The sequence below is a fragment of the Chiloscyllium punctatum genome, chromosome 5 (assembly GCF_047496795.1).
Source record: "Chiloscyllium punctatum isolate Juve2018m chromosome 5, sChiPun1.3, whole genome shotgun sequence".
In the NCBI taxonomy this organism is placed as follows: domain Eukaryota; kingdom Metazoa; phylum Chordata; class Chondrichthyes; order Orectolobiformes; family Hemiscylliidae; genus Chiloscyllium; species Chiloscyllium punctatum.
The window spans coordinates 36,510,451-36,534,759 of NC_092743.1; the positions used below are offsets into that span (position 1 = coordinate 36,510,451).

The 24,309-nt window shown below is 39.6% G+C and overlaps 2 protein-coding genes across 2 annotated transcripts in view; both read right to left on the reverse strand.

The window, feature by feature from the left end:
* scap (SREBF chaperone) overlaps window positions 1-8,956 on the reverse strand; it is a 155,057-nt gene extending 146,101 nt beyond the window's left edge. Inside the window, exon 1 of the mRNA XM_072570036.1 lies at window positions 8,790-8,956. The gene's annotated coding sequence lies outside the window, so the exon portion shown is untranslated. The remainder of the gene's footprint in view (window positions 1-8,789) is intronic.
* A 10,168-nt stretch (window positions 8,957-19,124) lies between these two features.
* Window positions 19,125-24,309, reverse strand: part of elp6 (elongator acetyltransferase complex subunit 6) — a 43,153-nt gene continuing 37,968 nt past the window's right edge. Inside the window, exons 6-7 of the mRNA XM_072570037.1 lie at window positions 22,555-22,701; window positions 19,125-20,278 (exon numbers count right to left, since the gene is read on the reverse strand). Coding sequence (XP_072426138.1) covers window positions 20,150-20,278; window positions 22,555-22,701 — 276 coding nt within the window. The 3' untranslated portion in view covers window positions 19,125-20,149. The remainder of the gene's footprint in view (window positions 20,279-22,554; window positions 22,702-24,309) is intronic.

Consider the following 24,309-nt stretch of genomic DNA (forward strand, 5'->3'; position numbering starts at 1 on the left):
TGGAATTACGTGGAGCAGAGGAAAATCATCTATACGGATACCCAATGAACAAAGTCCACAGATTTCTCAGCAACAAACCTAAACAAGCAGACAAAACACGTCCAGAAACCCTTGCCACTCTCCCCTACAAACACATCTCAGAAATGTCTGCCAGACTACTCAGAGCCCTTGACAGCATGGTAACCCACAAACCCACCAATACTAAAACAGCTGTAATGAACTTGAAAGACCTGATACATTAGTTTTGCTTGTTGTTTGTAATTTGCAAAATACTGTGCAAGGACTGTAACAAACACTACATTGGATAAACAGACAGAAAACTGGCCATCAGGATATATGTACATCAACTAACAAAAAGACATGATCCAGTCTCACGAATATCCTTACAAACAGATGAGAAAGGACACCACTGAGAGGAAAACACATTCTTCCTAGGCCAAACCAAACAGACACGCACAAGAATTCCTAGAAACATGGCATTCCAACCGGAACTCTAACAACACACACATCGACTTGGACCCCACTTGCCACCTCCCTGAGAAAACGAACAGGAAATAACACCACCAACCCAAAGAAACCCAAACATATAAATAGAAAGCAGGAACCATCAGCAATGTTTCGTCCAGAGGCTCAATGAAGAGGTTACCTAGTATGGTGACGAAACGTCTGAAAATGAACCTTCCAGCTCAGTGAGCAAACCTAAATCCAGAACCTCAACATAAGCTACAAATCGAGGAGACCAAAACAGTATTGAAGATGTGGTCTTACAAAGTCCTGTTTAACTGAAGCATGGCATCCTCAATTTTGTGATCACTGCATTTCATAATAAGGGACAGCATCTATTAATCCTTTTGATTACCTTGCTGTGATTCTTTCAGTACAACATGTCAATCCCTCTATTTCACCAAGCTCTGCAATCTCTCTGTATTTAAATTATATGCTTCTCTTTGACTCGTCACCAAATGAGACAAGTTCACATTTTCCCATATTGTACTGCATCTGCCAGATTTTTGTACACCCACGTGCTCTATCTATATCTCTTTTCAGGTTATTTATGCCCTCAAGATTTATTTTTCTACCTATCATTGTATCATAAACAAATTTAGTAACCAGACATTCTGTCCTTTCATCCAAAAATCATTCATAAAATTTGTAAATGATTGAGACACCAATACTAATGCCCCTGACATGCTGTCACATTTAGCCAACCCAAAATGACCCACTAACGTCCAACCTTTGCTTCCTAATAGCCAAACAACTCTCTACCCATGCTAATACTACCCCCTCCATACTGAGTCCTTTTACTGCGCAATACCTTTTGGCATGCTATGTTGTCAGATGCCTTCTGGAAATCTAGGTCCAGTACAATCTTTTCTAAATTGTTTGGTACTTCCTAAAACAACTGTAATAAATTAGCCAAATAGGTTAATTTCACAAAACTTTGCCTATTTGCATCAAAACCTTCTTTTCCCACCCAAGATGGCGAGAGTCAGGGCTCATTTCTTTTCTCAATTTTTTTCCCTTTTTCTCCATTTATTTTGTTGGTTAATTTTGGAGAGACTCAGTCACGGAGGCAGTGGTGACCACAGCGATTGTGGACTTGGAGCAGGTTTTTTGCGTGAGGCAGCTGGTATGACACTGCTGCTGCTTCTTCAAGGTATGGAGCATGGAAGTGACTTGACAGCTCAGTATCAAATCAGGATCCTGGCGCTCTCTAGAAAGGTGACTGATGAGCCTGAATTGCAGGTGGCAACAAGATGCCTGGTGAGCCAGACTGGATTTTAGCAGTTGGCAGCAAGACTCATTTTGCAGAGGAATGCAAGCCCAGAGCACAGGGTAGATTGTGCCCAGCTCACGGGAGAGGATAGCGAGCACAGAACAGAGGAGATTGAGCCCTCATGGGGAAGCCCAGCATGGAGCCTCTGCAGGCCCATGGCTGAAGGACTGTATTTGTTGATTTTTCTGACTTTATACTAAGAAGGACTGTAATGTTTAACTTTTAACTTTTTTTTTCTTTTATACCTAAGATTTTGTACCTAGCTACTTTTGTACCCAAGACAGAACCACAATTGGTGAATTTATAAACTTTTCACTGTGCTCCCGTCACATGTCCTTGAGTACACGTGACAAACTTAATTCTAATTCGAAGATTTTAAGCGTCCTGCAATAATCTGTTGAACGACCAATTCCAACATTTTCTCTATAATCGCTATTAAATGTTCTAGTTTCCTAAATTATCTCCAAAGACTAGATAAGAAGTCATAACTTTTGTCAACATTGTCCCTTTCCCAGAATATTTAATCTTAGGATATCCTATAGGTTTCATTTATAAACAATCTTGTAACCTCAAGACATGGCAAAGCAATGGGAATTACTGTAATGCAGGACAAGCATAAAATATGCCAACAGCAAGCTGCAGTAAACAGCAATGCAATAATACCAGATAATCTGTTTTAATAACATTAGTTAAGGGACAAACATTTGCCAGGACATAAGGGAAAACAACTTCCTTGTGAATATTTGAAGTTGTGCCATGGGACCTATTACTTACATCTGGAAGGCAGACAACAAAAAAAAACCTCCGAGTGTAGCATCCATTCAGTACAACATGGGAGTGTCAGTCTAGATGTTGTGCTTGAGTCACTTAAATGTACACTGAGCTGACTCAGAAGCAACAGAACTAACAAATAGCCATTGCCTGCACCCACGCACACACTTCTGCAGCAAACTAATATTTTAATTAATACATTAATTATTCTTGATTCAGTTTACTTGAATATGATAAATAAGATCCTGCATTTAGTTTTATCAAGGAAAAATTGGTTAAAGCTAACATTAAGATCAGTTGAACTCAATGTGGCATCGTTTATGCAAATTCAGTGCATTCATGAACAATAACTCTCCAAAGTAAATTTTTCCATTTGTTTACATAAGCATCACTTGGATGAAACTATATACATATTGGCTGTTGCTAAAGGACAACTGTCATTTAAATATAGCCTTCAATTTAAGGGAAACTCAAAATTTGTCACTGCAAATACAAGAATTCCATAAGATACCAAGTCAAAGAAAAGTAGCTTAGTTAAGATCCAATTATCTTGGATCTTCACTTGGATATTTAGATAATTTTATCACAGTGCTACACTGGAAACTAATAGGAGCTTTAAAGTTGTAGTGTTTCCTTTGTCAGTACTTCTCACATTTCAAAACATATTTATGACACCAATGTAAATAAAGGACAAAGCACTGTTGTCTTCAGTCTCAGAGTACTTTAATCTGCAGTGCCTCAAACAACAGTCCCTGGGTTAGTAGTTTAATTTTATAGTTAAAAATAAGCAAGCTATGTTTTCATTAAACACACTTAAGTGTATTAGTATCAACACACTTTTAGGAAAAAATGCACTTAAGCCAATACACTTCAAGTATGTGCCAATCGAGATTTTTGTTTTTCCATTAACATATTACCTCAATGTTAGATCTCAATGACTTAGAACTCATTGTTTTTCCAAAATACTAGCCTAACTTAAAACCAGCGCTATACTTTTGGACTAAGTACTTTGACAACTTAAACACTATCACAATGCAATAATTTCAAATGTGCTTTACAGCAGAATGTTTATCCATTATGCTGATGAAATGTTAATGCCAACATACAGCAAGGATTTCACACTATTCATGGTTACCTTTATTTTCTCATTTCCTTCCTAGTTCTCTTGGTTTATTGCCATAAAGAAGGGCAAATGCTCTGCACAGACTCCAACTTATGGCAGTCTTCTCACTAAATTGAGCTAATCATAAAACTGTTCCACTCAAACTGCTTATCTGGTTAATCATACTTCTGTACTGTTTGACCTGCTTTGTGTGTCTTGTTTTATTTCGTGTTCAAAGTTTTTTTCTTAAACACTGTTGGAGTGAAGATGCAAGGATGGTTCAATTTGTTAATTTGTTTCACACCTTCCCCCCCCCCAACCCCACTTAAAAGATGGTTCATGTTCTTAATAAAAACTAAGAAATAAAAGCAGAATCATAATTAAGCAAAATCATGACTTCATGAAGAGGATATTATGCCTAGAAAAGTTTATTACAATGTTTTAAAGAGGAAACAAGCAGAATAGATGAGGAACCAGCTGATGTAATATTTTGGGGTTTCCAAAAGGTATATCAGAAACTGCACCCAAATATACTTGATAACATAAAATGGTGTCGAGGGTACTGATGGATAGAGGATTGGCTAACTAATAGAAAACAGAGAATTAGGATAAAGGGAACATTTTCAGGAGGGTGATCTGTAAATATTGGGGTGCCACAGGGATCATTGTTGGGATCACAAGCAAGCTGGAAGACGAAAGTGAATGTACTATTGTCAAATTTGTGGATGATATAAAAATAGATGGGAAGACAAGAAGCGAGGATGAGACAAGGAGTCTAAATAGATGGGAAGACAAGTAGCGAGGATGAGACAAGGAGTCTACAGAGAGACAAACAGACAGGTTAAGCAAGTGGATAAAGACTTGGCACATGGGATATGTGGGAAAATGTGTGCATGTGTGTTTTGGCAGTAAAAACAGAAGAGTCAAATACGTCTTGAATGAAGAAAGACTACAAGAAGCTGCAGCACAGAAGGAATTTGAGGGTCTCAGTGCATAAATCACAAAACATTAGCATGCAATTTTGGTGAGTAATAAGGAAGTCAAATAGAATGTTGGCCTTGATTTCAAACAGACAAGAGCATCAAAATAGGTCTTATTAAAACAAGGCTCTGGTCAGATTACAGTGAAAATACCATGAACAGTCTGGTCCCCTTATATAACAAAAGATATAATCAGAAAAAGGTTCTCTAGTTGATCCCAAGTATGGAGGAATTATTTTCTGATAAGAGTTTGAGTGGGTTGGGTTTATACTCAATAGAGTTGAAGAGACCTTACTGAAATAAATAAACTTCTTAGGGAATTTAACAGGATAAGAGGTTGTTTCCTCTTATGTTGGAGTCTAGGACCAAAGGACGTAATCCGAAAGTAAGGAGTCATCCACTTCAGATAGAGATGAGGACCTTTGTTTTCCTCTCCGAGAGTGGTGAACTTATGCAATTCTTTACCACAGAGTGCTTTTGAAGTTTTGTTGATAAGTCTATTCAAGGCTGAGAAAGACAGTAAAGGAATTAAGAGTTATGGGGGAAAGAAGAGATGTGAAATTAGGGATTATAAAATCAGTCAGGATCTCATTGAATGGCAGAGTAAACTCAATGGGTTGATTTGAGCCTACTTTTGCTCCTACATCTCATAGCATGCAATAGACATGACTAAACCATTCCATAATTAGAACTAAGCTCTACAGTCCTGCCACAACTGGTTGCGAAGAGTGGTAAACAATTAAATCTGACCCAACAAAGAAGTTTCACAAATATCCTAATCATTAATAACAGGCGAGTTCAGCAAATAGTATTCCAAGGTGGATGTGGATGTTCGTGCAGGAAGTACAGCTGTTGCTGGTGGCTCTCTGTCAGATGGCGTTGGTTTCCCATTTTCAGGCAAGTTTCAGCATATTGCGCCCACAGGTGTTAGTGAGTTTTGAGAAGATTTGTAGTTCACATTGAGGTTTTGGATTCCAGAATTCCAAGGTTGCAAACAATCTGGCTTAGACTCATTATTGTTCTCAAAACTTTTAAAAAACAACTGACCTTTTGAGTTTGCTTGCCATTTGATCTTCTATCACAAATTCACTTTTCTGTACTATTCTTATCTCTCAATCGCAAGTAACCAATTCCTGTCTTGAACATATTCAATAACAGCTTTGGCAGGCCTCAGAATTCTCAATATCCTTGATTTGAGAGGCATTAACACACAGAAGAAATTCCTCTCAATCTGTCCTAAATGGAAAATGTCTCATTTTAAGACTGCAAACCAACCCCACGCCCCCACCCACCACCAAAAAAATCTTGATTTAATAGCCAAGAGAAACATACTGCTAGTATCTACACAAGCAAATTCCTTAAGAATTTTGTATATTTCAGTGAGACAATTTCCAGATAACATATGCATAGTCTTTTCCAACCTCTTCAACCCATGATCCAGTCCAGTGAGGTTTCACTTCTGACCCCTCCCACCGTAAAGCTAGTATGTAATTCTTTTAAAGGAAATCCTGAATAAGAGATATCACTTTTTCCAATGATCAATTTCAAGTTAACTAGTTTTCTCTCTCTTATTCTCAAATATTAGGGTTATGTTTGCCATCTTTCATTGCATGGGAACTATTCTGGACTCCAGAAAATTCTGGGAGATCAAACCATGTATCTAGTATTCCTACAGTAGAATAAAATCATAAGATGCAGGCAAGATCCAAAGGACCTGTCTACTTAAGGCCCACTAACTTCTTCAAACCTATTTCTTCACTAAGTCCGTCATTTCCAACAGCTCCTAAGTTCTTTTCTATTTTGGGAATTTTTTTGTTATTCTACCATGAAGAGTAATACAAAATATTTGTTTAATTTCTCTGCCATTTCTTTATTCCCGATTAGAATATACCCGTCTGTCTGCAAGTAACCCCCACTACCTAGTTAACCAGGGAGAGGGATATAATCAATGGATAGGAAATAGAATATATTGCTGGTCTTCCAAATATTTAGTTGGAGGAAATTTTTACTCAATCAATACTGAATGCCAGGCTATCAGTTGACAACTCAAAGAAAACAAAAGGGTCATGATAGATGTTGAAGTAGAATTGGTAGCAACATCTGTATCAAAACTAAAAATCACACTACACCAGGTTATAGTCCAACAGGTTTATTTGGAAGCACACTAGCTTTCAGAGCGAAGCCCCTTCATCAGGTGAAGGAGCGTCGCTCTGAAAGCTAGTGTGCTTCCAATTAAACCTATTGGACTATAACCTGGTGTTGTGTGATTTTTAAACTTTGTACACCCCAGTCCAACACCGGCATCTCCAAATCACGTATCAAAACTGACAGTTTTCAGGAATGACAATAGTCAGCACATAGATAAGAAGTGAAATGGAGATCAAGGATTGATCCTTGAGGTACAGTGAGTAATGGCAATGAAATGGGAAAAGAAGATTGTGATGTGACTCTGATTATGTTTGGGCAGCTAAGCCTACTGATGAATACTGACCCACTTGTGTGCAAAAGGCTGCAACCAGGACAAGCAGCAACAGCTTATGATTGTTACGGTTGATAAGAGCATTCACAGTAAAATACCATTGATTTGAGAGGCATTAACACACACAGAAGAGGAAAAGGAGGCTGAGGAAGGGGAATATAAGAAGGGTCTCATTGGCATGACTACTGTTTAATAACGAGTGATTGGTTACAAATATAAATGTTGAATAATGTAACAAGATTACGATAAACATTGTCCTAGTGATGGGTGGCAGAACAAAACTACTACAAAACAACTGCAACCAAAAGCATCAATATTTATTGCTGAGCACATAGGTAAAGGACAGTGGACCATCAGATTAGATAAATCTAAATGATTCTTATGACAAGCAAAGATAATTATTGCTGTGGAACATTAATGTCATTCCTCACAGACCAAAGGAAAAGATCCTGATTATGTATCAAATACATGTTTTTGAACTGCTTTTGAGGGAATAAAAATAAAAAAAAGTCAAAGCATCAATCACATATTTGTTTCTCAGCTGTGGTTTCAATTGTTTGACAACACACTGTTGGTAAACAGACAGGTGTCCTCATTTGGCCTAAATGTATTTTAAAACTCGCAGTAACACTTGGAGCAAATTACAAATATTTTTTAAAATCCTGGTCATATTGTTAACTATGTAATTTGTGCCTGATCATTGTATCAACCTCAAAAAAGGGAGACAATGTGAAATAACAATTTCCGAGCACAAAGAAATCGGTCACTCAGATAAATCAAACAATACCAACTGAACTATGTTTTACGTTAAAACAAATAAGCATGAGGCGGGGGCGGCGGAAGAAACACACAACTTCCATAAAAGTAAGACACAAAAACATTTGTCAATACAGAGTGCGAGAAGTGAAGAAAGTTAGAAATCGTTAACTATAATGAAAAGGTGTACTTATCGCTGAACTGCATGGGGAACATTTTTTTTCAGATAATTAACATCATTTTGAAAGAGGATCAACTATCTCACTGGGAAAAAGATTGCGTTTGACAGAATAGTTGGAGCATCACTCAAGATTCATTTTCATCAAATTAGAAATGATATTTCGAGCCTTCCATTCTGACAAGAACAGAAACTACACACGATCTGTGTCAAAAGGCTGAGGAGCGATTAAAATGCAATACCTTCACAGTAATTAACGAGATGAGATTAAATGTAAAAGAAATCAAGACACGATTTTAAAAGTAAATAAATGAGGCGTTTGGAAAAACTGTTATGCTTTCATCCTTGCAGCAAATACGTTTAAGCAAGATAACTGATTTCAATTGAGGATATTATATTCAAAATTTATGAAGGTAAAAGTAATCGCTAATTCGCAATACAATAAGTGATTTGCTGACAGGTGTTGATACAGAATAGAGTCTTATGTAGGTTTCTTTTAAATTACGAGAAAGCATTTTTTTTTTAAAAAAGGCCTCATAACAATAAAGCATAATATGCAGCAGCGAGGTACAACAGCTCCTCCTGTGTAAAAATAGAGGTCGAGGATTGGGCCTAGCTGAGCTGCTCTCATTCAGCCTGAGATGGAAAACTAAATTATTCAGGAATCCAAATCAGCCGTCTTCTCTGTTCAGGCTGAGGAATTCAGTGACATTTACTGAACCTTCACATGGAAGTGGACTCCTTACCTTCTAGCGGTTTAATGCCTCTCCCTCGATGGTTACTAACTGGAGTAAAGTCCCTGAGTTCCAGCTTAATCGCCACTCCAGAGCGTCTCCTCAGTAACACGCGGGGCCACGCCGCTCGCTCCCGCACACTTGAGTTAATCACACCCACCGCCCGCGCGCCCCCGGGTTAACCTCGCCCACTGTCCGCGCGCTGCTGGGTCAACCCCGCCCCTACACGCGCACGCACCCAGATTGACCCGCCCCCAATCTAGGCTGGCCCACGCCCCCGCACGACTCAAACCCCACCCACACAGGTCACCATGCCCCCCCCCCACCCCACTTTGCCAGACGCGAGGCTAACCCCGCCCACCGTTCGCGTGTTTGTCCTCCCTCTTCCCGCGCGCCCCGGGTTAACCCCACCCACCCGCGCGCTCCCACGTCAACCACGCCCACCGACTTCTGCGCACGCTAGGTTAACCCTGCCCACGTTCGCGAGTTTGTACATCCTCGCCCCGCGCGCGCCCCGGTTTAGCCCTACCCACCATCCCCCACCCACCCCTCCTCCTCTGTGATGGGTGGAATGAGAAGCTTGAACCATTGCAATGACTGTTACACTTCCTGCTAATTTTGCCTTTTTTTGCATGTATTGTTCGTTTGGAAAGTCCTCCAGATAGCCCAGCCTGACAATCTGCTGGTACTCAGGGAAAGTTACACCATCTACGGTCCTTTCAGCAGAGGCGTGAAACATTCCCCAGCACCAGGACGACACGGTGTCTCAGTGATTAGCTGCCCTTTCCAGCACCACTACAATCTAGACTCTGATCCCCAGCATCTGCCATCCTCACTTTCACCTTGCTGGGCCAAAGGGCCTGTCTCCAGCCTATAGAGATTCTATGATTCTAAACTACCTCGAATCAGCCATACATCTGAAGAGCAGGAAAATCGACGTTTTGGGCAAAAGCTCTTAGCGGGCATGAGGAAGTCCATGCCAACCCTCTGAAGAGCAAACCCCCCCCCCCCCCCCCTCCCCTATGTTTACCCCTGACAAATGCACCTACTCTATACATCACTGAGCACAATGGCCAATTTAGCATAGCCAATTCATCGAACCTGCACATTTTTTAGATTGTGGGAGGAAACCCCCGCAGGCACGCCAGACCCCATCCCGGCTCCCTGCCACTGTGGGGCAGCTAATCACTGAGACACCGTGTCGTCCTGGTGCTGGGGAATGTTTCACCCTCTTTCCCATCCCCATACTCTTCACCACTGTTTTTTCCCCCAAAATCAACATCATTAGACAGGTTTTCTGTTCACCTATGCACTTATGCTTGCTGCATAAAAAATAGCTGCCACAATTCTTATAATAGTGACTGCGCTTTTGAGGCAGAGATATACAGCACAGTAACAGACCCTTCGGTCGAACTCATCCATGCCAACAGATATCCCACCCCAATCTAGTCCCAACTACAAGCAACTGGCCCATATCCCTCCAAACCCTTACTATTCATATACCCATCCAGATGCCTTTTAAATGTTGCAATTGTACTAGCCTCCACCATTTCCTCCAGCAGCCCATTCCCCACACGCAACAACCTCTGCGTGAAAAGGTTGCCCTTTCGGTCGCTTTTATATCTTTCCCCTCTCACCCCTAAATCTATGCCCTCTAGTTCTGGACTCCCCAACCCCAGGCAAAAGACCTTGTCCATTTATCCTATCCATACCCCTCTATTTTATAAACTTCTATGGAGGTCACCCCCCCCAGTCTTCAACACTCCAGGGAAAACAGCCCCAGCCTATTCAGCCTCTCACTATAGCTCAAAATCATCCAACCCTGGCAACATCCTTGTAAATTTTTTCTGAACCCTTTCAAGTTTCACAACATCCTTCCGATAGGAAGGCCAGAATTGCACACAAAGATCCAAAAGAGGCCTGTGCAACCTCAACGTGACTTCTCAACTCCTGTACTCAATCCTCTGACCATAAAGGAAAGCATACCCACACACCTCCTTCACTATCATATCCACCTGCAACTCTACTTTCAAGGAGCTATAAACCTGCACTCCAAGGTCTGTGTGCTTTGTTCAGCAGCACACCCTGGGACCCCACCATCCAGTGTATAAGTTCTGCCCTGATTTGCCTTTCCAAAATACAGCACTTCACATTTATCTAAATTAAACTCCATCTGCCATTCCTCAGCCCACTGGCCCATCTGATCACAATCCTGAGGTAACCTTCTTTGCTGTCCACTACACCTCCAATTTTGGTGTCATCTGCAACCTTTCTAACTACACCTCTTATACAAATGATTTGGATATGAGCATAAATGACAAAAAGTAGTGGACCCAGCACCGATCCGTGGCACTCCACTGCTCACAGACCTCCAGACCTTCCACCACCACACTGTCTTCTACCTTTGAGCAAGTTCTGTATCCAAATGGCTACTTCTCTCTATATTCCATGAGATCTAAACTTGCTAACCAGTCTTCCGTGTCGAACGCCTTACTGAAGTCCATATAGATTAACTCTATCGCTCTGACCTCATCAACCCTCTTTGTTACCTTTTCAAAAAACACAATCAACGTCAAAAGACACGATTTCCCATGCACAAAGCCATGTTGACTATCCGGAATCAGTCCTTCCATTTCCAAATACATGTACATCCTGTCCCTCAGGATTCCCTCGAACAACTTGCCCACCATCGACGTCAGGCTCACTGGTCCATAGTTCCCTAGCTTGTCCTGACCACCCTTCTTAAATAGTGACACCATGTTAGCCAACCTCCAGTCTTCCGGCACCTCACCTGTGACTATATATATAGTTAATGATACAAATAGTGCAGCACTTTCCTAGCTTTTCAGAATTATAGGGTACATCTGATCAGGTCCTGGGAATTTATCCACTTTACACATTTCAAGACATCCAACACTTCCTCCTCTGTAATATGGATATTTTTCAACATGTCACCATCTAATTCACTACATTCTATATCTTCCATGTCCTTTTCCACATTAAACACGGATACAAAATACTCGTTTTATATCTTCCCCATCGTCTACGGCTCCACACAAAGGCTGCCTTGGTGATCTATGAGGGGCCTTATTTTCTCTCTAGTTACCTTTTTGTCCTTAAATGCATTTTTAAAAGCCCTTTTGATTCTCCTTGCCCTATTTGCCAAAGCTATCTCATGTCCCCTTTTTGCCCTCCTGATTTCCCTCAATTGTTGCTTTGAAATGATTCGAGACATCCATCAGAGATTTAGAATGATGACTAAAATGATCAACAAATTGAGTGGGCATTCAAGGAAATAGGGCATCGAAGTTTGTAAGGGGAACTCTGAAGAGCTGAAATCGTTATTGCCAGCATTGGAATGATACAAGAAAAATGTCTAAAGCTATGGGACAGTCCCAACTTGGTCCACTCTAAAATCTTTTCACACCTGGCAGAGATTTTCCTCACATTTACCCACCTCATGCTCTCGATGTGGTCTCTTCTACAGAAGGGAGACAGGATGCGAACTTGTGTAGTGTTTCAGGGAACATCTCTGCAACATGTGCACCAAACAAACCCACCACCCTGTGGCCAGCCACTTCAACTCCCCCAGTGACATGCAAGTCCAGGTCTCATCTACCATCAAACCATCCAAGGATTAGAGGAAGAACACCTTAGGACTCTTCAACCACATGGCATCAACATCGATTTAGAGATGTACAGCAAGAAACAGACCCTTCGGTCCAACTAGTCCACGCTGACCAGATATCCCAATCTAATCTAGTCCCACCTGCCAGCACACTGCCCATATCCCTCCAAACTCTTCCTATTCATATACCCATCCAGCTGCCTTTTAAATGTTGCAATTGTATCAACCTCCACCACTTCCTGTGGCAGCTCATTCCATACATGTACCACCCTCTGCGTGAAAAAGTTGCCCCTTAGGTCTCTTTTATATCTTTCCTCTCTCACCCTAAATCTAGCCCTCTAGTTCTGAACTTCCCTCACCCCAGGGAAAAGACTGTCTATTTTTCCCATCCATGCCCCTCATGATTTTATAAATCTCTACAAGGTTACGCGTCAGCTGCCGACACTGCAGGGAAAACAGCCCCAACCTCTTCAACTTCTCCCTATAGCTCAAATCCTCCAAACCTGGCAATAGCCTTGTAAATATTTTCTGAATCCTTTCAAGTTTCACAACATTCTTCCAATAGGAAGGAGGCCAGAATTGCACGCAAAATTCTAGAAGTGGTCCAACCGCAACATGACTCCTAAATGTCATTAGTTTCCAAATCTCCCCTTCACCATCCCCCACCCCATCCCAGATCCAACCCTCCAATTGGGCACCACCCTCTTCACCTGCCCATCTTTCTTCCCACCTATTCACTCCACCCACCGCACCAAACTACCACAATCACTCCCTCCACTGCATCTACATATCGTCTTCTCAGCTACATTTCCCTCCCCCCCCCCCCCCCCCCTCCTATTTATCCCTCAGTCCCCTTTCTCTCCCACATTCCAGATGATGGAATTATGCCTGAAACATCAACTCTCCTGCTCCTTGGATGCTTCCTGACCTGCTGTACTTCTCCAGCGTGACACTTTTTGACTCTGCCAAAGCTGGTTCATCTTCACCATTGGATTCTCTAATTCTCACCCAGAATCCCCCAAATACCTTCTTGGTTCAAATCTTTTCCTCTTCATTACAGTACTCTGTAACCATACAAGCCACATAGGGTTTGCTTCCACAGTTGCCAATGTTCACCCAGCTCTAACATTTCTGCAATCCTTCTTCTCAGTCCACGTCCAACATACCTCTTCAGGCAAATACTTCAGTCCAAAAATGTACTATTGTCATGAGGTGCAGCATGTCCTATCTGAACCGCAAACTAATTTTATATTTAAAAATGGACAGAGGTGTTGGCCACACAAGATCACCTGCCTTCAGTTATGAATTGTTACTATTTCCTTAAGACAGAACAAAGGAACATTCCTGAGTGAGGTAAGTCAATACCCCTCCTTGAAATCAAAGAGGATAATTGACTTAAATCGAACTTTTGAAACACAAGGCACTGTCTCAACTTTTTAAAAAGGTGTTAAACCACAACACAGGATGTTCAATCAACCTAATCACACCCGTGTGGTAGAATGTTCTGATGAGACCACCGCTAAAAGTGCTAAATTGATTGGAGATTTCCACCACAAGCTATCAATTTGGAGATGCCGGTGTTGGACTGGGGTGTACAAAGTTAAAATCACACAGCACCAGGTTATAGTCCAACAGGTTTAATTAGAAGCACACTAGCTTTCGGAGCACAGCTCTTTCATCAGGTGGTTGTGAAGAAGGAGCGGCACTCCGAAAGCTAGCGTGCTTCCAATTAAGCTTGTTGGACTATAACCTGGTGTTGTGTGATTTTTATCAAGCTATCAAAGTAGCAGTCCTTGAAGACAACCTGGGAACAACTGTATGAGATTCAGCAATCAGATGACCTAATCTGTTCCAGTTCAAGGTCACCTGAGAACCAAGCAATAACAGGAAACCTCACAGGCTGCTAAGACCCATGCTTTAATTTCAAGGTGTTAACAACATTCAAGAAACTAGACCTGCCTCATGGAAAACCTGAGATCGTAAAACCAGAAATGGAAAAAGCATAATTTGTAAAAGATAAAACAACCTTTATCGGTAATCCATCTGTAATGATGTGTGTTAATGAAAGAAAATGTGAGAGTTCATGTGGATTAATGTGTTATTTTCAGAGGGGGTGAGAACAAATTATCTTCCTTTATTTAACTCTCAAAAGCTCAATGCTGAATTATTTAATCAGGATCCTCACTCCAGGGGCAGGAAACACACCTACCTCTGACATATAAAACACATGCAGAAAATCAAATACAAATTGTGACAGATTTGGCATCATCCCCTAACCCTTCCCGAAGAGGGGGAAAAAAAATCATTCAGCGATTCTGACTGGAAGGTTTGCATTGAAATTGGCAGTTGCGACAGGTGACCATTGTAGGTTGGTTTACTATTTCATTCTCTCTCAACAGTTTATTGTACTTCACTGAAGGCTCATAAACAAATAATGGCTATTTGGATGAGATCACAAAGAATCAATGCATTCACAAAGCTGAAACAAAATTCCTTATAGTTAACCTACTCTTCACTAAATACAAATGACATCATATCTGCAAATAAAAGTTCCAGAACTGCTCCCCTGAGGCAGAGTCAAAATTCAAAATAGTCATCAGAATGCAAGGCAAATTGCTGATGTTGTACAAAAATGCAAAATTAGCCACAGTTAAGATTTCTAGCTGCTTGAAAACATAAAAGGTCCGGTTTCAACTTACAGTCTACACCAACGATGTGTTGGGATTGTTTGAACATGAATCTGGCACCTTGTGGACTTGAAATGGCCCAAGTTCAATTCTCATCCATGCTGCAATTTATCCTCAAGGATGGGATGGAGTCAAAAGGTAGAGAACATTGGAAAATCAAGGCTTCTCTGCTCATTTTTTAAAAAATTGGTCATGGGATATGACTGCCATTGGCAAGGCTAGCATTTTTTTCCACTCACATTTCTAATTCAGCTCAAAAAAGCGATGGTGAGCCATCTTCTTGTGCTGTATTTCATCTGCAGTTGCATAACTGATTGTTGACAGGGAGTTCCAGGATTTTGAGCCGCAACAATGAAAGGCCCACAATATGTTTCCAAGTTGGGTGTGTGACTTGAAGGGAAATCGAAGGGCGATGGATTTCCCATGCATCTTTTGCCCTGATGTCCTGAGTTTTGTTGCACAAAATATATCCATTTGTTGCAATGCCACAAGTCTCCACCAACACCTAAGCCAGAGTTCCAAAGACATACAACCCTCAAAAAAATTCTCATTGGCCCTGATTGAGTAACCTCAAATCTTAAAACATTGTCTTATAATTCTGCATTATTTCATAACAGGAAGCATCCTTTCCATGTTCACCTTGTCAAGACCATTCAGAATCATTAGATATTCACTTAGTATATATGTTTCGCTAAAAACACTATCATTCTTCTAAACTCCAGCCTCCTAATGTATCTTCATGAGACAACCTGCTCATTCCTATGATCAATTTGGTAAGTCTCCCCTGAACCATCTTAATGCATTTACATCCTTCATCAAACAAGGAAACTAAAACTGTGCACAATGAGAGATGTGGTCTCACCAGCACTGTGTAAATGAAGTACAATGACCTTGCTTTTATATTCAATTCCTGTTTAATATAGGATAGCTCTCCTGGTGACATGCTGTACGTGAATACTGTACTAAATTTCTGAAAATCACAAACACCTAAATCCCTCAGCACCTCTGATTTACTCACTCATTTAAGTAATACTCATTTTTCCTGATTGTGAAGTTCACAATTTCCCTTCACTACATCTAAATTTTTGCCTATTAACTAAATCTATTTATATCACTCTGATGTCCTTACGTCTTTTTCACAACATACTTAACCTACCCATCTTGGTGTCATTGCAAATTTAGCTCAAATACCTTTGCTCAATCAAGTCATTGATATGAATTGTAAAATTTTGAGATGGCACAGAGTCCTGTCTATTGATCACATCCTGCCAATTTGATAAAGACACATTTAGGATGAAGACATTTATGCATGCTTTCTGCCAGTCAATCTTCTATCCATACCCATCTGTTATCCCCACAAAGAGCTTTTTTGTTGCAATGACCTTTGATGGGGCATCCTGTCAAATATCTTCTGGAAATCCAAGTATAATAGGCCTAAAAGCTCCCTTTGACCTATAATGCATGTCATTCTTCCAAAGAATTTCAATCAGTTGATTAAACAGGATTTCCCTTTGTCAAAACTATGCTGACTCTTCCCAATTACCTCCAGTTTTTCTAAGTATTTCATGATTGATTGCAACACCTTCCTAATGACAGATGTCAAGTTTACGGTTTCTGCCTTCCTCCCTTCTTAAGTAGAAACGTTATACTTGTTACTTTCCAGTCTAATGGAGACTTTCCTGAATCTATGAAACTTGGAAAATTAATACCAATGCATTTACTATCCCTCAATCCCCAGCTCCACCTGTTTGCTTAGTATCACTTCCCATATGATTGCAATATGGTGAAATTACACTCTCCCTTCCACCTCCTGAGTTAAAGCCATTACTGGAATGTTTTTGTATTCTCTCTAGTGAAAACAGAAGCAAAATATTTGATGCAACATGACATTTCCTTACCATCTACTTTAAATTCTCACTCTCTAGAAGAAACTGCTCGTTTTAGTAATGCTCTTTCTTTTTAAATACCAGTAGAAACTTTTCCAATCTGCTTTGGCATATTTAGCTAGCTTCATCTCATACCCTAAATTTCTTCCTCCTGATTAATATTTTGTCATTTGCTGCTGCTTGTTATATTCTTTTAATCATCTGACTTGCCACACACATGCCGTCATGTGCTTTTTCAAGGTTGATACTTTAACCATCGATGGTGGGTCTCCTCTTTGGAAATTTTATAGTACAAATATACTTATTCTGAGATATCCACTTATCCCTTGATCTATCCACTAGTCTTGTGTGCCAGTTCACTTCAGCTGGCTCAGTTCCCATGCCACTACAGGCACACTTATTCAGGTTTAAAATAGAAGTTGGAGACCCAATCTTCTCCCTTTCAAGTGCCATAAAATTCAACCATTTTGTGAGAAGTACAATCAAGAAGTGCCTTAGCTGAGGTCATTAATAATTTAGTAACACTTACACAATACCAAATCTAATATGACCTGCTGCCTGATTATAAACATGCTGCTCTTAAAAAGCTCTCAAAATAATTTGATGAACTCTTCCAGGTTTCCACTGCCAATCTGATTTTTCCAGTTTCTACAAAGTCATCCACAATTATTTGTCGTATACTTTGTTCTAGTGTTCAACCAACATTTCTTGTATACTTTGCTCTACACTGCGGTTACCTGTAGATGGCTCCCGCTAATGACTGACTTATTTTTCCTATTATTTATCATCTTCACCCGAACCAATTCTACATCCTGATCTCCTGAACCATGGTGATCATTAATTAATACACAAGTGTCAGGTTTGACTAACAGTGCTATAATCTCCACCTATTCCCCTTGAATGTAAAACACTCATCAATACACGGGACCCAAACCTTGCCATCCAGTAACACTCTTTCCATACTGGCCATCAGATCTTATTTATTTACTTTAATTGCTATATAATGAAAGTTATTTAGTTTTGTCTTTTTATAGTTTTACAACATTCTCTGTCCCTTCCTGCCATTCTGTGGTGATCTTTACTATTTTCCTTTCTTATCTCTTTTCAATATACAATATGTGATTCCTTGTCTCACTATTTAATATAAAACCTTCACTACATGCTTGTTATGTGCTTCACAAGAACCATCTGAAAAGCCCACTTTCACCACTAGTCCCAGTGGCCCAAAACACATTTCTCCCACTCTAGTTTATAAGCTATGCATTCATTGCTCTAATTTTATGCACTCTGACATTTTGCATGCATCTCAGGTAATCTGTAGGTTATAAACTTTGAGATTCTGTTTTTTGATTAAGTACCGAAATTCTCGTTCTCTTTGCAGAACCTCTTTCCTAATTCTATGAAACTTGAAATAGTTCAGAAAAGATTTACGAGCATGTTGCCAAAGTTGGAGGATTTGAGCTATAGGGACAGGCTGAATAGGCTGGGGCTATTTTCCCTGGAGCATTAAACACTGAGAGGGGACCTTATAGAAGTTTGTAAAATCATGACAGGCATGGATAGGGTGAACAGTCAAAGTCTTTTATTTTCCCTCCATGGCAGGTGAATCCAGAACTAGCACAGGTTTAAGATGAGAGGGAAAGATTTAAAAAGGACCTAAGGGGCAACTTTTTCCACACAGATGGTGGTGCAGGTGTGAAATGAGGTGCCAGGGAAGTGGTGGAGAATGATATTACAACATTTAAAAGGCATCTGGACAGATGCATGAATAGGAAGAGTATAAAGGGATATGGGCCAAATGCTGGCATGTGGGACTAGGTTAATTTAGGATATCTGGTTGACATGGAAACTCATTCAGTCCAACCCATCCATGCTGTACATCTCTATGACTTTGTCTTTGGTACCTACATGTGAGAACATGTATAGAGTATAAGCAGGTAGGGAAAGAGGTAAGTTTTGAGTTTTGTGAAACAAGCGGTTCAGCTGAGCATGACTTAAATCAGTTAACAATGGAGTGCTGGAGGCAAGGATAATGGGTTAACAAGGTGGAAAAGCATTCCTTATGTAGAGCCATTTAACAATATTGGAAGCATTCAGTAAGTAAGGTCAGTTAACAAGTTGAAAAGTATTCATTATGTGAAGCCAGTTAAGGTTAAGAACATTTATTGTTTAACACCAGATGGCTTAATCTTTACTATTGACACTTGCTGATTGTAACGGTCACCCAATCAACATGTATGTTGCCTTACCTGGATGCTCCTCCCTGTAAAATATAACTCATTAAGAAACTGCTGTTCGAGAGAAAAGACTGAACTCATATGGGCAATCGTTCTCTCTCCCTCCAGGACTCGGAATAAAGATGATGGATTAGATTACATTACAGTGGAAACAGGCCCTTCGGCCCAACAAGTCCACACTGATCTGTCGAAGCGCAACCCACCCATACCCCTATATTTACTCCTTACTTAACACTACAGACAATTTAGCATGGCCAATTCACCTGACCTGCACATCTTTGGACTGTGAGAGGAAACCGCATCACCTGGAGGAAACCCACGCAGACACGGGGAGAACGTGCAAACTCCACACAGTCAGTCGCCTGAGGCGGGAATTGAACCCGGGTCTCTGGCGCTGTGAGGCAGCAGAGCTAACCACCGTGCCACCCATAATTTTTTTGAGAAATGGGGTTGTTACAATAACTTGATTTATTCCCCTAATACAAAATACCAGTAAACAAAGTACATTTAAAAAAGATGACTGTTCAGACAGAAGAGAAGATCAAAAGTGTGAGAGGAAACAAAACAAAAAGATTGAGAGTTTAAAAAGAACCACAAATATTTTTTGATCGGTTTGAACTGCTGAACACCAGCCCATAAATTAAAATATTGAAGTTATAGGACACGAAAAAAACAAAGTATAAACTTTACAATGGATAGTATGCAGTACAACCTGGTATAGAAATTGTACTTTTGCAGACGAATTAATATCTTACAAATGTGACACATACAATCGCATACCTTATGAAAACATTTTGAAATCAAATACACATTTTGAAGTCCAGGGATCTTGTAGTTGCTCTGAATGATAAGTCCATGTGCTTTTGAAAAAAAGTTAACTGGGCAAGACTCATGTCCATTTCTCACAGCAGTGAAACAATTCCAATGGAATTCCCTAGAGCACAGAAGATGAGGTTCCTCTGGCAAAAAAATTCACATTTTTGTCTTGTACTTTGTACTGGAAGATTTTGGTTATATTTCTTTCAGACTTTACAGGTGAAGGGGAACGACAAGTCATTGTAAGCTGCAAATGAGATGAATAAAAAGAGGAGACTTCAAGTCTGGCAATAAGAAATCATGATGCAATACTTAGTTTCAAAATATTCTAAGGTGCAAAATTGTCAGTGCATATGAATTAAGTAGAATAGGCTGTTTAGCTCCTCAAAACTGCACTATCATTCATTAACAATGGGGGAGGCAATGACCTAGTGATATTGTCACTTGATTAGCAATCCGAGAGACAGCTAATGTTCTGGGAACCAACATTCAAATCCTACCACAGCAGAACTTGAATTCAATAAAGAGCATGAGAAGCCTAATGGTGACCATTAAAGAATTGCTATTTGTTATTAGATAAAACCCATTTGGCTTAAACATGTTTGCTAGTGAAGGAGAACTGTTTTCCCTACTTGATCTGGACTATCGTAACCCCAGACCCACATGTGGTTGACTTAACTATTCCCTGAAATTGCCAAACAAGCTAGTCATCTGCTGAAAAGTCTCAAAAACAAAAGTATTGAACTCCACTTGGAGGATGTACAGAAGCTGTCAAGGGTACAGAATGTATTGTGTGGGCACTGTCAAATAGTGCCTTGGAAAAGCAAATATAGCGTACCTACTAGTTCCTCCCGATATACATTGCTTGTTACTTTCAAAAAACCTCTAATAAATTAGTCAAATCTGATTTTCCCTTTCGTAAGGCCATGCTGACTCTGACTGACTGCATTGAGATTTTTTTAAGTGCCCCACTATATTCACCTTAAAACAAGATTCCATCATTTTTGAGATGACAACTGCTAAGCTTTGGTTTCCTGCTTTGTCTATCTGCTATCCTGAATAAATAATGGGACCTCTCCAGGACCTAAGAAATTTTAGAAAATTAAAACCAATGCATCTACGACTTCCACCATTTCTTTCAGGACTCTGGAACAAAGTCTATTAGAACCTAGAGGCTTCTCCATTTTTAGTTCCAGTAAATTTCTCAGTACCATTTCTCAGGTGAATTTAATTGTTTTAACTTCATTTCATCCCCTTTCACATTTTGATTCACAATTATTTTGGAGATGATATTTCCTTCCTGTACAAAGGTAGATGCAAAGTATCTGTTCAAATCATCGGTCTTATTTTTTATTTTTCTGTGATTAGTTCACCAGACTCTTTCAAAGACCAACACTGCCTTTGCTTTGCCTCAACCTTTTTAAATACTGTATAAACTCTTAAAATGCGTTTTTAAATTTCTGGCTAGCTTACTCTAATTTTTCCCTCTTTGTTCTTTGCTGTTCTTGGTATTCTGTCCAATCTTACTACTTCACTCACCTCTATGGAATTATACACTCTCTTTAATTGATACTATGTTTAACTTCCTTAGTTCAACACAGATCTTGTGGTGATGAGAAGATGATAAGAAGATCCCTTCTCTGAAATGTACCTTTTGAGTATTCGGAAACATTTCTTTCTACCACTGCCTCTGCCTAGCTCATAACTTATTTTCCCAATTCACAGCCTCCTAATTGCTTTTAAGTTTGAGAAACAGTATTTAAGGATCCAATTATATTGAATAAAAGTTTTGGTGAAAAATATTGACACTGAATAAGACAATACATACATTATAAAGCTAGTGTCATGCTTTGATGACAAACTGCTCAAACCATCTTAATAGATTTTCTAGATATTTAATGTGATGTTAACTGGATTGAAATGTAGGTTATAGGTTATTCCTAATGTCATTCTTTTCTATATAACTCACATTTACATATACTCTCTTTACTGAGCTTACTTCCAGTAATTTTAAATAAGGATCAGTCTAGCAATCCTGGAAATTGCAGCTTTGGTCTCAGCTGCAGTTTAAGGTCTAGCTGACAATTATGGATACCAACAGGTGTTATATACTCTCTCCAAATGGTCATTCTTTCTACAAAAGCTGGACCTGTAACTGAATCTATTGATCATTGGTCTTCACCAGCATACACTGTACTGTACAAAAAAAACACCTTTTTAAAAAGTAACATTTACACATCAGGAAAATACAGCTTCCTGGTTGCTAACCTGATCATAGTCTTGGCCAAGATCGGAACTCAGCAGAGGTCAGAGAACCAGGCCTTCTGTATGGCTCAGAGCCACACTATGCATTGCATTTCACTGGTGACCAGTCAGAAGGAATCAGATTAATGCAATGAAGTTGCTCAGTTTAATCACAAAATAATTAGGATTTGGCATTCCTTTCATGCTTACATTATGCTGTCCCTCAAATAATTATTCAATCATTACTGAAGCCAATCATTTATTAGCAAATAGTCATACCTGACCATGGATATCCTTGCAGTAGCCAGTTGTCAATCCTTCTACCTGCAATATTAGGTGGCACTGGTGACTCAGGGATTTGACAACAAAATTATTTTCTTCATCTTCCAAATCCTCAGTGTTATGCACCAGCATCACTATGTTTCCCTTCAATACAAATAGTTTGAACAATTGCATTAGTTGAGGATATAAATAAAACAACTTGCCACTATGTGAAAGTATGAAACCCACCCAAGGCACTTCTCACAGGCAGGTAATAAGACACTGAGCCAAATAGATTAAGAAGGTGACTAAATGACTGGATATGAAGAAAAACTTTAAAGTAGCGTCTTGAAAGGAAGATGGACAGGTGAAGAGACTTATGGAGAGAATTATAATTTAGAAGCTATATGTTAAATATCTAGCCGACAATGTTGGAGCAACATAGGTTGGTAATACGAAACAAGTTGGATGAACAGAATGGAGGGGTTATAGAGTTGACAGAAAAAAAAATTGCATTTATACTTTTATGTATAATGGTTCAAGTGTCTGATCAATCAAATTAACTATTTTAAAGAATAGTCACTGTAGCAGTGTAGAAAATGTGGCAGAACTAACTCCTGTAAACTCCAATGTAATAATGACCTGTGTAATTTGCCACTGTGACACTGATTGATGGATAAGTATTCACCAGGATTTCAGGATTAACTTCTTCGCTTGTTTTTGAAATACTAAAAGCAATGGAATCTTGTGTCTACTTGCGCTGTAAATTTGGACCTTAGTTCAATGTCTCATTCAAAAGGAGTGCAACTCTCTTCAGTATTGTGATGGAACGTCAGTCTTGATTTTATCTTACCCAAGACAGGGCTAAAACTATGGATCTGAACAAATGCGACATTATGAAACCAAAGGAAAGCTTCATTTGGACCAGAAGCTAAATGTTGGTTATAAACACAGGACTGATATGCAAACAGGATTTGGACCAAATTAGTATACAGGATCAAAACTTTATTCTAAATTCCTCCACTGAAGATAGTGAACACTAGATAACCAGACCCACAGATCCCAGTATGTTGCCAAGTTCACACAACATAAAATAAAGCAACAAACATGGCAAATTGATTAAACAATCTTATCCACAGTAGCCACAGTTACTTTTCAGTGTGTAATGTTAATTTTACTGTACAACCTTCACTGCAGATTAGTGAACTCAAAATAAAATGGGAATCAAACTAGAAACATTCTGTTGTTATATTGTACCAGAACAGAGTACTTGCTTGCCAGTAAAAGCTCCGGACTTATACCATCCAGCCATTCTGATCTATTCTGTATGTGTATGATCTGCACTTCTACTCCATTTTCTTGCATTTGGTCGTAACTATCAACATCAAACGAAGACTCTATCATTTTAAGAACCCTATTTTAAACCTGCTTCCAGACTGGCTTAGCTCTAATCTAAGATTATGTGCTTTGTTCTCAATTATCCAGCAGAGATACTATTTGTGTTTCTATTCCTAACCAAAATATATTTTAGCATTTTAAGCTTCTCATTCGAGGCATCTCTCAAACTTATATATTGAAGCAACACAAGCAAACTGCATGCAAAAAGACTCAATTTAGTGCCTTTGGGTCCAGTTTAATTCTGGCGAATCTGTGCTGTAACTGCTCTGAAATCAATATAAGTTTCCTCAAGTGCGGTGTCCTAAACTGAAAGCAATATCCAGGTGGAGTCCAATCAAGATGCCTTACAATGGAGGATAATTTCAACCATTTCAT